The sequence below is a fragment of the Myiozetetes cayanensis genome, unplaced genomic scaffold, assembly GCF_022539395.1.
Source record: "Myiozetetes cayanensis isolate MyiCay16 unplaced genomic scaffold, myiCay2020 scf34, whole genome shotgun sequence".
In the NCBI taxonomy this organism is placed as follows: Eukaryota; Metazoa; Chordata; class Aves; order Passeriformes; family Tyrannidae; genus Myiozetetes; species Myiozetetes cayanensis.
The window spans coordinates 2,609,892-2,621,279 of NW_026087566.1; the positions used below are offsets into that span (position 1 = coordinate 2,609,892).

General features: G+C 59.9%; 1 protein-coding gene across 5 annotated transcripts in view; it reads left to right on the forward strand.

Annotated features, from left to right (window-relative positions):
• STAT3 (signal transducer and activator of transcription 3) overlaps positions 1–6,163 on the forward strand; it is a 55,543-nt gene extending 49,380 nt beyond the window's left edge. For 4 of the 5 annotated variants that reach the window (XM_050327659.1, XM_050327658.1, XM_050327655.1 and 1 more), the window contains exons 10-24: positions 42–134; positions 822–881; positions 1,164–1,193; positions 1,326–1,419; positions 1,500–1,547; positions 1,724–1,807; positions 1,903–2,001; positions 2,154–2,289; positions 2,520–2,572; positions 2,659–2,753; positions 3,015–3,154; positions 3,520–3,735; positions 3,949–3,991; positions 4,323–4,435; positions 4,514–6,163. In XM_050327659.1, the coding sequence (XP_050183616.1) occupies positions 42–134; positions 822–881; positions 1,164–1,193; positions 1,326–1,419; positions 1,500–1,547; positions 1,724–1,807; positions 1,903–2,001; positions 2,154–2,289; positions 2,520–2,572; positions 2,659–2,753; positions 3,015–3,154; positions 3,520–3,735; positions 3,949–3,991; positions 4,323–4,435; positions 4,514–4,569 (1,360 nt within the window). In that variant the 3' untranslated portion in view covers positions 4,570–6,163. The remainder of the gene's footprint in view (positions 1–41; positions 135–821; positions 882–1,163; positions 1,194–1,325; positions 1,420–1,499; positions 1,548–1,723; positions 1,808–1,902; positions 2,002–2,153; positions 2,290–2,519; positions 2,573–2,658; positions 2,754–3,014; positions 3,155–3,519; positions 3,736–3,948; positions 3,992–4,322; positions 4,436–4,513) is intronic. The other variant, XM_050327660.1, reaches the window with a different exon arrangement.
• The last annotated feature ends 5,225 nt before the right edge of the window (positions 6,164–11,388 follow it).

Consider the following 11,388-nt stretch of genomic DNA (forward strand, 5'->3'; position numbering starts at 1 on the left):
GGCAGTGGGGTCTGACTGTGGTCCCTGTGCTGTTCCCCCAGCGCTTTTGTTGTGGAGAGGCAGCCCTGCATGCCCATGCACCCCGACCGGCCCCTTGTCATCAAGACAGGCGTGCAGTTCACCACCAAAGTCAGGTGGGTCACTGCCCTTGCAGGTGAGGGAGTGGAGCTGTGCAGGGAGGGTGGAGCTGGATCACTCCCCAAAGGAGATGCTTGTGCAGACACAGCCCCCAGCTTACCTGGGGAGCGCAGGTGCTGGGAGGGGGTGGATAGAAGAGGGATGGATCCCAGCAGGCTGGAGTGCTGCCCATGTGACTCAGCACAGAGCTGGCTGGGGCTCCACGGTGTTCCTGGAGGCTGCTGAGTTCTGGTAAATCCTGCTGGGAAGGTGGGCGGTGGAAGTGTCAGTGCATCCCTGGCCAGCTGCTGCTTAGCTGGGCCGTGTTCCCTGCCAGCCTTCATGGAGAGAGGCTGCTCTGACACTGGGCTTTGCTTAGAGCTTCCTCACCCTCTCCCAGCTGTGCTCCCATCGCCTCCTTGGCATATGGCAGCCAGCCCCTGGCACAGAAAAGGTGTTTGTTCAGAGCCTTGTGTGGATATTCAGCAGCCCAAACGAGCTCCTCAGGGTGCTCAGTGGAGTATCAGCACCTCCCCTGTTCTGGGGACTGGTCTCAGGGCTGATTTGTCCCAGGCCTGTGTGCACATGGGCCCAGGGACACCAGGAGAGCTGGTCCATGCTGCTGGCTGCCAGCTGTGCCCATTGAACAGAGGGTGTTTGCATGAGCAGGATGTTCACACTCCCTTGTCTGCTGACTCTTGCAGGTTGTTGGTCAAGTTTCCAGAGCTGAACTATCAGCTGAAAATCAAAGTCTGCATTGACAAGTGAGTCCTGTGCCCCCCTCCCGGTGGCACCGGGTGGAATTACTGGGGTGGGACTTGTTTCTGCTGCCCTTGGGTCGGGCACCGTCTCCACACCAAGGGCCAGTGTGACCCCCAGTCAAAGGGGAGGGTGCAGAGTGGCAGTGGGTCCTGAGGGTTTGTCCCCATGTTGGGGGACAGCCTGGGGAACTTGTGATACCCTTGCTGGGATGCAGCCAGTGCTACACACCAGCTTGGAGTGGGAAGGCCACAGCCATGACCTGGTGTGTCTCTCCCCTTTCCCAGGGACTCCGGGGATGTTGCAGCACTTCGGGGGTAAGCGCAATGTTTGTTTTGGCCTTTTTTTTTTTTTTTTCCTCATTTCTGCTTTTATTCCTGGCAAACGTCCTACTGCACATTCACTCTGAGGGGGCCCTGCCAGCCACAGCCTGTCTTTCCTCTTCCCAGCTCCCGGAAGTTTAACATCCTGGGGACCAACACCAAAGTCATGAACATGGAGGAGTCGAACAACGGCAGCCTCTCTGCAGAGTTCAAGCACCTGGTGGGTACTGTGGGCTCCTGGGCTGCCCTTGTTGGGCCACGTGCTGTCGGTGCAGCTGCAGCCTGTGCCTCTCTCCACAGACCCTGCGGGAGCAGCGCTGCGGGAACGGAGGCAGAGCCAACTGCGACGTGAGTATGGGGGCAGCTGAGCCCTGCCCTGAGGCTGGGGGGTCTGCAGGCACCAACTGGCACATTGGCAGCTGCCAGGCCGGCCCCAAGCAGCAGTGCTGGGCCTGATGGCCGTGCATCAGGCCAGGGGTGGGTGTCTCCTGGTGCTCCATGGTGTCTGTCCCCTTCTGCCCCAGGCCTCACTGATAGTCACCGAGGAGCTGCACCTCATCACCTTTGAGACAGAGGTGTATCACCAGGGGTTGAAGATCGACCTGGAGGTGAGACATGGGTCACTGCCTGTTGCTGCCGTGGGCTTGGGTGCAGAAGGGTTCTGGGAGATGTCCCAGCCCGTGCTCATATCCTCTCTTTGCAGACCCACTCGCTGCCTGTGGTGGTCATCTCCAACATTTGCCAGATGCCCAATGCCTGGGCGTCCATCCTGTGGTACAACATGCTGACCAACAACCCCAAGGTAGGGCTGGCGTGGGGAGGCAGCAGGCAGGTGTTGGCATGGGTGTGTCCCGGGGGCAGAGGGAAGCTGTGAGTGGGGAAATGGGGCTGGGGCAGGACCTGGCCCTGTTCCTGTCCCATATCCCACTTAGGGCCATGTGTCCCCTGGTGCAGAATGTGAACTTCTTCACCAAGCCGCCCATCGGGACCTGGGACCAGGTGGCAGAGGTGCTGAGCTGGCAGTTCTCCTCCACCACAAAGCGTGGCCTCAGCATCGAGCAGCTGACCACGCTGGCAGAAAAACTGCTGGGTAAGTGCTGGGTGACCTGGCTTGGTATCCTACCCATCCCTGCTGTCCCTTGGAATGACTCCCCAGCTGTACATGCCATCCAGGAGCAAGGTCCTGTGTTTGGCAGAGAAGCTGTAATTTTCAGTTGCTTGGTTTTCTCCCAAACAACACAAACCTCAAGTTGCTCCCTGGAAAGGGTGTCTTTGGAAGAACAGCTCTATTTAAATGTCCATGTTCCTGTTCTCTGCCAGGACCAGGTGTGAATTACTCTGGCTGTCAGATCACCTGGGCCAAGTTCTGCAAGGTAGAACTCCCTCTGTCCCCTGAACACCTTCCCTTGGTGTTCTCTTCCTCTGAGCTGTGCTCACAGCCTCTCTGCCTTTTCCTCAGGAGAACATGGCTGGTAAAGGCTTCTCTTTCTGGGTCTGGCTGGATAACATCATTGACTTGGTGAAGAAGTACATCCTGGCGCTGTGGAATGAAGGGTGAGTGCCAGCCCAGAGTCCTTGGCTGGGCTGGGTGTTGGGAGGGTCCCACGGGTCCCATTCTGATGGTGTGGGGTGCCTTGTCCAAGTGCAGGTGGGCTCTCCTGGGGTGCTTTTTGCTTGTTCAGAGAGAAATCCCACTAGGAATCCTTAAAATGCCAGTGGCCAGGCTGGGTCCTGCTGCTGAGCAGAGCTCACATCCTGGAGGAGCTGCACCTGTGCCCTGATGCACCTTTGCTCTTCTCGCTTCCTGCTGCCCAGGTACATCATGGGGTTCATCAGCAAGGAGCGGGAGCGAGCCATCCTGAGCACCAAGCCCCCGGGGACCTTCCTGCTGCGCTTCAGCGAGAGCAGCAAGGAAGGTGGCATCACCTTCACGTGGGTGGAGAAGGACATCAGCGGTATGAGCTCTCCCCTCAGTGCTCTGGGTGCCTGGCTGAGCGTTCCGGGCTCTAAAGGAGGCTTGGGACCCCCTGATCAGACACTTTGTCCTTTGTTCTTGTCGCAACAAGCTCTCTGCCTGGGTTAACCCAGGCTGCCCTTTGCTGGTCTCTTGCCTCCTGGGTGTCTCTGCCCACGTGCTGCCACTGGGTACGGTTGTCTGTGGCACCGAACCCACCTGGCAGGCCCCAGTCCCCCACCCAGTCCTGGGTGCCTGGTAAGGCTGATCACAGCCTCAGGCCCATTTTGTCCCTGCTGTTCTGGGGGTGTCTGAGGGAGGCTCTGCCTTTTTCCCCTCTGCCAAAATTCTCCTTCCCGTGCGCAGGGAAGACACAGATCCAGTCGGTGGAACCTTACACCAAGCAGCAGCTCAACAACATGTCGTTCGCGGAGATCATCATGGGCTACAAAATCATGGATTCCACCAACATCCTGGTGTCCCCGCTGGTGTACCTGTACCCAGACATCCCCAAGGAGGAGGCGTTTGGGAAGTACTGCCGCTCTGAGAGCCAGGAGCACGCGGAAGCGACGGACTCAGGTAGTCGTTGACTTTCCGTGGCTCCTGTGTCACGGGGACAGCACTGGAAGAGCTGTCACCACCCTGTGCCATCCCTGGAGGGCACAGCCAGAGTGTGGAACCAGCTGTGGAGTCCTGTGGGGCGGGGGCAGAGGGTGGGCAGTGCCTGTGCTCCAGGTGGAGGAGAATGGGGTTCATCCTTGAGTGGCTGCTGACGAGGCTGCTCCCTCCTTGCAGGTGCTGCTCCATACCTGAAGACCAAGTTCATCTGTGTCACCCCGTGAGTGTTCCTGTGGGGTGTCTGTCAGTGCTTGGGGGGTGTTTGTGTGCTCAGCCTCCCTTGAGAAGGGGTTGCCTTCCTTCCCTCCTCTGCCTGGGCTCTGCCCATGTGCCTCCCAGCCTGGGGTGATGGCAGGGGCTGAACCAGGCTCCGGCTGCTGCCCAAACCACAGCCCGGTTCTTCCCCTCTGGGGCCACTTTCCTCTGGAGAGCTCTTTCCTCTGGAGGCCTCTGGCATGGCCCAGCAGCCCCTCAGTGGGGAGAGGGGGTGTCGGAGAGCTCTGGCCGGGCCCTGACTCTGGAGGTTTCTGTGCTTTTCCTCCCTCGGACAGCACCTCTTTCAGCAACACCATCGACCTGCCCATGTCCCCGCGCACCCTGGACTCACTCATGCAGTTCGGCAACAGCAGCGAGGGCGCGGAGGGCAACTCAGGAGGGCAGTTTGGTGAGTCTGGGGGGGCTCCAGGGGGGCCCAGCCGCAGCCACGCGCGGGCCCCGTAACCCCAGCTGTGTCTGCCCGCAGAGTCGCTGACCTTCGACATGGAGCTGACCCCGGAGTGTGCGTCCTCGCCCATGTGAGGGGCTGCGCTGGCGCGCGGGGCCTCCCCGGGCTCGGCCTTCCCACCTCCAGAGCTCTCCCGGATTTGTCCCGCTCGGCCGTGGCTGCTCCGAGCCTGTTCCTTCAGAGCAGCTGGGGGTCGGGTCTGCGCCCCCAGTTCCTTGCCTGTCCCTGCGGAGCAGCCCCTCTCTGGGGTGGTGCCACTCGTCTCTGGGGGAGGGGGATGAACCTTTTTCTATTTCCTTCCATAACAGTTTTTTATTATTTTTGCTCATTCAAGTGCCTATTTCCCTCCAATTGCAGCTGCAGTTCCCACAAATGCTTCTGCAGCCCAGGGCTGGAAGCTGCCGCCCTGTCTGCCAGAATCCCAAACCCTCAAGACTTTATGAGCCCGGGTTTGCAGAGGGGATCAGCTGTGCAGTGGGTTCTGCCCTCCTGCTGCCCAGCACCTCCCAGAGCTTACAGGGTGCAGGGGGGTCTCCCCTACGCCTCCCCCTGCCCTGGTTTTGGCCAGCAGGACCAGCACAGGGCTCAGAGCTGAAGGTGGATTTGTCCAGGCACTCCTGCCCTGCTAGGACACTGCTCCTGCTGGACTCAGCCTGGGCTTTGCTGGGAGCAGGGAGTTTCAGGAGCTGCTTGTGCTTGTCATCAGATTTCTACTGTGGGCACAGGGCACTGGCCAGCGCCAGCAGCCCTGGGCTCCTGCTGGGATGGCCAGTGTCCCTGTAGGGCAGAGGCTGCCCGGGGCACGGCTGTGCTGCCTCCCAGCACTGGTGCCTACATGTGAGCAGCATTTGCATCTGGGGCCTGTTCTGGGACCTGGGTGTAACCACCGGAGCTGCCCTGGCCATGGGTGCCCTGTGGCCAGGCTGGGGCTGGAGGCATGGCCACGCTGCCCGTGCTGTGTGAGTTAGACCTGTTGGACTCCGGGGAACTGCTGGAGCCAGCGTGGTCAGCAGTGGGGTGCCTGGCCTGCCCCTTTCCCTCTGGCTTGTGTGGGGCCAGACATGGGATCTGCAGCTTCCTGGGCAGAAGGAAGCTTCACATGGCATTTCTGTTGGAGGTTTGGCCCTCACATAAGGTGGCAGGGGGCAAGAGCTGAAGGGAGCAGATGGATGTGGGGAGAGGAACGGGCCACAGGGCAGCGCGTGATGGAGACATGGGGGTTGTGAAGAGCAGGTGTCCTGGCTTTTGGGGGTCACTGCTTGTGGTCTTGCATTTACCACAGTGGGGGGGAGGCCTCCTGCCCTATCCATGCAATGGGCATACAGACACAGATGAGCAGTGGAGGGGAAGGGGAGGCAGTGGGAGAGCTGCCCCCCCTCAAGTTGTGTTGCAGCCAGAGGGCAGGGGGGAGAATTCCTGGGGCTGTGGGGTCCAGGCCAGCCCCCCCAAACCGTGGGAGCAGGATGGGGGGTCCATGGCTGACCCTAGGGATGCTCAGAGGGCAGGAGGACCCTTTACCCCTGTGCTCACTGTAGCTGCCTCCAGCCGCAGTCCCTGGAGCCCAGGGCAGCATCCGATAACTGTAAAAAAATTTTATTTTTTTGTATATTTTATTGCTGTATCTACAGGCTTTAACTTTCTCCGAAATAAAGGCCCTGAAGCGACGGACGTGCTGTGGGGTGTGAGCTCAGCTCTGCCTGCCTGACCCCGCTCCGGGAACTGGGGCCTCAGTCAGCGTAACGCGGGGCTGCTGCCACAACTGCGGTTTGCCCCGGCACGAACCAGCTGCGGTGCTGCCGGCACCTGCCCGGCACACGTGGGGCAGCTGCCCCTCCTCGGGGCCCACGGAGGGGGCAATGGCCACATCTCAGCCCCCATGGCTGCTTTCTCTGTCCCAGAGCTGTGCCGGGGTCTCCTCCGCTCGCGTAAAGGAAACGCCGGTGCTGGCGTGGGAGGACGTGGCTGCGCTGGGGCCCTCTCTGGCTGCTCCCAGACTGGCTGGGGATGTAGTGGGATCCCTGCCACTGCCTCTGCCCGGTGGGCTCTGGGTGGAGGTGACAGGGCTAGAGTTGGGGACAGCAGGTCCCAGGCTCTGCAGGGTACGGGGTGGGTGTGTGCGTGGGGCTGGGAGCAGGGCAAGTACCACTGCCATATGTTGCCCACAGAGCACCAACATCTCCACCCCTGTGGATTCCACTCTAACACTTGCACCCTGTGACCCTCCACAACACCCCCGAGTATGGGATGGTTCCAGGGTTTGTGTTCTGGTGAGGCCAAGAGGGAGAGATTATTGCTCTGTCAGAGCAGGATTAGGGGGATTGTTCATGCAGGTCACGTGGAACCGGCTGTGCTGGGTTGTTCTGGGCGCTGGAGGTGCCCTGGAGCCTCTTCTGCCCTCTGTGTTCCCTAGAGCATCCTGCCTGGGTCTGAGCTGAGCACTGAGGCCATCACGTGTCCCTGCCACAGGAACCAGCCACTTCAGGACCATTTATTTCACTGTCAAACCAAACCAGGGCTCTGCACAAACCCCACAAACCTGTTCCTGCTCCCAAGGCAGCTGCATAGCATCTTTGCCCACTCCAAGTGGCACAGCCCAGGGTGCTGGGGGGGAGGGAGGGGGCAGCTCACAGGGGAACAAGGCCCAGCCCATCCTCAGGGCCCTCATTCTCCTGCTCTAGCAGATCCCAGCTCCCCTCTGCCAGCTGCAGGATGTGGTTGAAGACCAGGGAGTGAAGAATTTTCTTACCCATCTGTAAACCCTGGGGTTGCCACAACCATTTGGTGTCAGGAACATGGTGTCCCGTCCCGCACCCCTGCAGATCTGGGATTACTTATCTCCCTCTGCCCACTGCATCCTTCTTGGAACCTGCCTTGCTCGGCTGGGGCCGGCCCTGAGTATCGGGATTAATGGGCTTCTGCTCCCATCTCGCGGTTCGTTCTGTCAGTGCTCCGGTTGGCAGCAGGCTGGGAACTGCTGGAGCCTGATGTGCCACAGGAAAAAGTGCCCAGGGAAGGTCTCTGCGCTGGGCTGGCGAGGCCCCTGCAGCACTGGGGGCAGCTGGGGCAAGGGGCACTTACCCAACACCCTGTCCCCCTTCTGCTGCCCCAGCCACCCCTGGGGGGGCTGCAGCCCCTGCTTTCTGCCGGGGCACGGGGTTGTTTGTGGCTCTGAAAGGAGGTCACGGGGTGGCTTTGCTGGCTTTGCTCCTTGCCCAGGGCTGCAGCACAGCGGGGAGGAGCAGCAACGGTGTCGGAGCCAAATATGCAAACGGATTAGGGGTTTCCATACGCAGATAATCCGCTTGGGACGCGGACTCTTGCGTGACGGGCGCGGGGCGGCCCCGTGGGGATGGGCGGCCACCTGGCAGGGCAGCCTTGTGCCACGGGCAGTCTGGAGTGGGCTTGTGCGGGGCCCCACTGGCCCCTGGGGTCCTGCTGGCCCCAGGCCTGTCCAGGCTGTGGAATATTGACAGTTCTTTGGGAATAAACCGGCAGTCAGGGGTTACGGCTCAGCCCTGTTCCTGGGCCAAGCAACTGAACGAGCAGTGCTTGCAGCGTGGGGTGGGAGGCAAAGACCCCCCAGGACTCAGCTGCCACCTGCCCTCTCCTCTGCCCTCCCAGGTGCTGGGCAGGGTCTTCCCACGGGGACATGTGCTGAGCTGCGGAGCACATGACACCACTGCCCAAGCCAAGAGTCATCCCGGTCCCCGTTTCCAGCGCTCGTAACACAACAGTCAAACATTGCATCACGCTCAGACTTTAATATGCAGCAGAACAGAGCCAAGTAGTGGCAGTTCCCACTGCCAGGTGTGGCAGAGGTTGAACTCAGAGCTCCAGCACAGCGTGGTCCCCCTAAAGCGGATCACCTGTGAGCCCCGCTGGTGGCCATGCTGGAGGGACACAGCCTGCCTGTTTCCCTGCAGGCATCCCATTCTGGCTCAGGGTGCAGCAGCGGGCTGTGGCAGCACCAGTGCTGAGGGCTCAGCACTCCCCAGTGTGCAGTGAAGGGCCCTGGTGCAGCCGCTGGACCGGCCTGACCCGTGGCAGCGTGTTTATGGCAAGAGCAGCTAGGACAGAGCGGTTACTGTGGCAACCTGAGCTCTGCGAGGGAGAGCAGGGAAGCAGGGGGAGAGCAGGGATGCACAGGGGTTGCATGGGGATGTGGGGATGCGTCAGTGCAAGGTGGCAGGGCCAAGTGCTGCCCCAGTGTCCACGCTCCGGGTGCCTCCAGCCAGACCTGGCACTGGGTGTGGAGTATGAGACACTTGTATCCTCAGTCCCGGGGTATGAGACATTTGTATCCTCAGTCCCGGTTGGGCTGTGGGTGCTGCCAGGTCCCCCATGCCCTCGCTGGGTGCAGCCAGACTGATGTGGGGTTCTGGTGCCCACCCCAGACCCAGATGGGCTGTTGCTGCCCCGGGTGTTCCAGTAGCAGAAATTGGATGTTTTTTCCAGACTGGAGGAACTATGGAGGGAACAAAGAGCCTTTGCCCAGGCAATGGTGTTGCTTGGCTGCCAAGGCCAAGCTTTTGCTGGGTTGTTCCCAGCTGTCTCTGAGTGGCTGGAAGCAGAAGGTTTCCTGTGGAAATTCCTCCTTGCATAAAATGCCATTTCCCAGGTTTTTGCTGGAGCAGATCCTCCCCTCCTGCTGGCTTGAGACACCGTGAGGGCCAAGCCTGTGCCAGTGACGAGCTTCCTGGGTGCCTGTGGGCTGGCTGAGCCCTGGCAGGGTCTGTGCTGCTGCTCTGTCCCTTCAGCTGCTGGCCCAGCTCTCTACAGGCTGCCCCTCTCACCAGCACCAGGGTTGGAACCCCGTGGGGCCCATCTGGGCTGGTTCTCCACTGGGACCTTTGTGGGAAAGCATGAAGCTGTGACTAATTTTGGGATTCATCTGTTCTGCATTAGCTGGGCTGGATTATCACAAAAGGGTTTTGCGGCCTCAGCACAAACCTGGGAGTGTGAGGGACGCAAAGCAGGGACAGGGTGGGGCTGGGGTCCTCCATAAGAACTTCTGCTTCCCAATAAACTCGAGGTGCTGTGTCCTGTCCTGCCTGCAGGTGACATGGTTGGGTGTTTGTGCCTTGTCTGAGCACTGAGCACTGTGCCCTGCACACCCCAGGAGCAGCAGGAGGCTGTGGAAGAGCCTTGCCTACAGGATGTGCCAGGAGGGCTTTGGGGCAGCATCCGGAAGCCTCAGGACCTCTCCAGAGCTGCCTAAATAAATGCTTCCACTCCTGAGAAATAATTAGGACCCTCAAAATGCCACTTAGAGAGGAAGGCTACTCTCCCTGCACTCCTTGCGCTCCTGCTCCAAACACAGAGGCAATTTTCTAGGAAATCACTTATGAAGCCCCAGGCTCCCTCTGTCCTTGGAATGCACAGCGTCACTCAGGCATCCTGTTGAGCTCATGTGAGGTGATCATGCGTCCGGCCAGCTCAGCCTGGACACTGCTCACCTTCCCAGAGACTTTTTGAGACTTTCTGAGGACCAAAGAGAGCTGAGGCAGAGCTGGAGCTAAGTTGGGGCAGTGCTGGGGCAGAGCCAGGGACAGCCTCTCCACTGGTCACTGCTGCAGTTGCTGTTCCCCTGTTCTCTTCCCCCAGAAAGGAGGAATTTCTCTTGGGTAACATCCCCACCAACCAGCTCAGACTTTTCCTTGGGACCTGTTTGAAACAAAACTGTGATTTGATTGTACTGGATTTTATTGGATTCCATTTGCTCTCTCAGCATGGAGCCCTCTCCACTTTCTCTCCCATCACTGATTTCTTTCTCCTTTCTTTCCCCCTTCCTACCAAAAAGGTAGGAGGGAGAAGGGAGGGAAGGGAGAGGGAACGGAGGGTGTTTTGTGTCGATCTTCCACCTCTCCCAAGCACATGTGGCTGTGTGGGTCCCTGGCACAGGGAGTGCCGCGTCCCAGCCCCTCTGGATTTCCCTGGACCTGCGGTGCTCAGATGGAGCCCCAGCAGCCACAGACATTGTTGTGTGACCTTGATTCCCTGGCCCGAGCAGCCGGTGCCCGGCTGACTGTGCCGATGGGTTATGTGGGCCAGGGATTGTGAAAGCCGTGTCTGCGTGATGCAACTCGCTGGACTGAGAACGTCCCAGCTGAGCAGGGCGGGCAGGGACCGGGGCCCTGCACTGCACTCCTCATTCCTTTTCCTTTGTCTCAGTGGATACAGACAAAAGGGAGTGTGGGAGCTGCTGGCCCCGTGCTGGGCACCCGTCCCTATCTCTCTGGGGCTGCAGCTCACCCACCTGAGAGGTCCAGAGCACCTCTGGAACTGCAGCCAGGGCTCTGCTGGCAGTGCCTCAGCAGCGATGGGTCAGCCCCTGTGCATGAAACGCTACAGAGTGGGTGAGTGTAGGCAGCAAAACATTTGGTGGGAGATGGGGTCTGCTCAGGCTGGAGTCACTCATCCTCCTGGGCCGTCCCGTTCACTGCAGCTGCTCTGGGCACAGAGTAAGGCTGTTGGGGAGGAGTTGAGTCAGAAAGCTCTGGTCTGTGGCTGCTGTTTGTATGGAGCAGGTGCTGTGCTGGTGCCTGCCCAGCCCACAGGTGTTCATCTCTTGGACATGAGGAGCTGGACAAGGCAGTGAGGAGCTGGAGCTGGAGGACTTTAGTACAAAAGCAATGGAGAGGTGGGAACTTGGGGCTGTGCTCTGACGCAGTGGCCAAGTGATTTGCAATTGCCAGTGCATCAACTGTCCGAGAGCGATTCTGTTCTGGCGCCGGCACAAGGAGAGATGAGCCCATCCCTCCCAGATTCCCAAGGCTGGAGCTGGGTGCTCACCATCCCAGGCAGGGTCACCTGTGCTTCTACCAGCCCAGAACGGGACAGGGCCCTGGGCCAGCTGAATTTCCCTCCAGAGTTTTTTTCAGGCCACAGAAGAT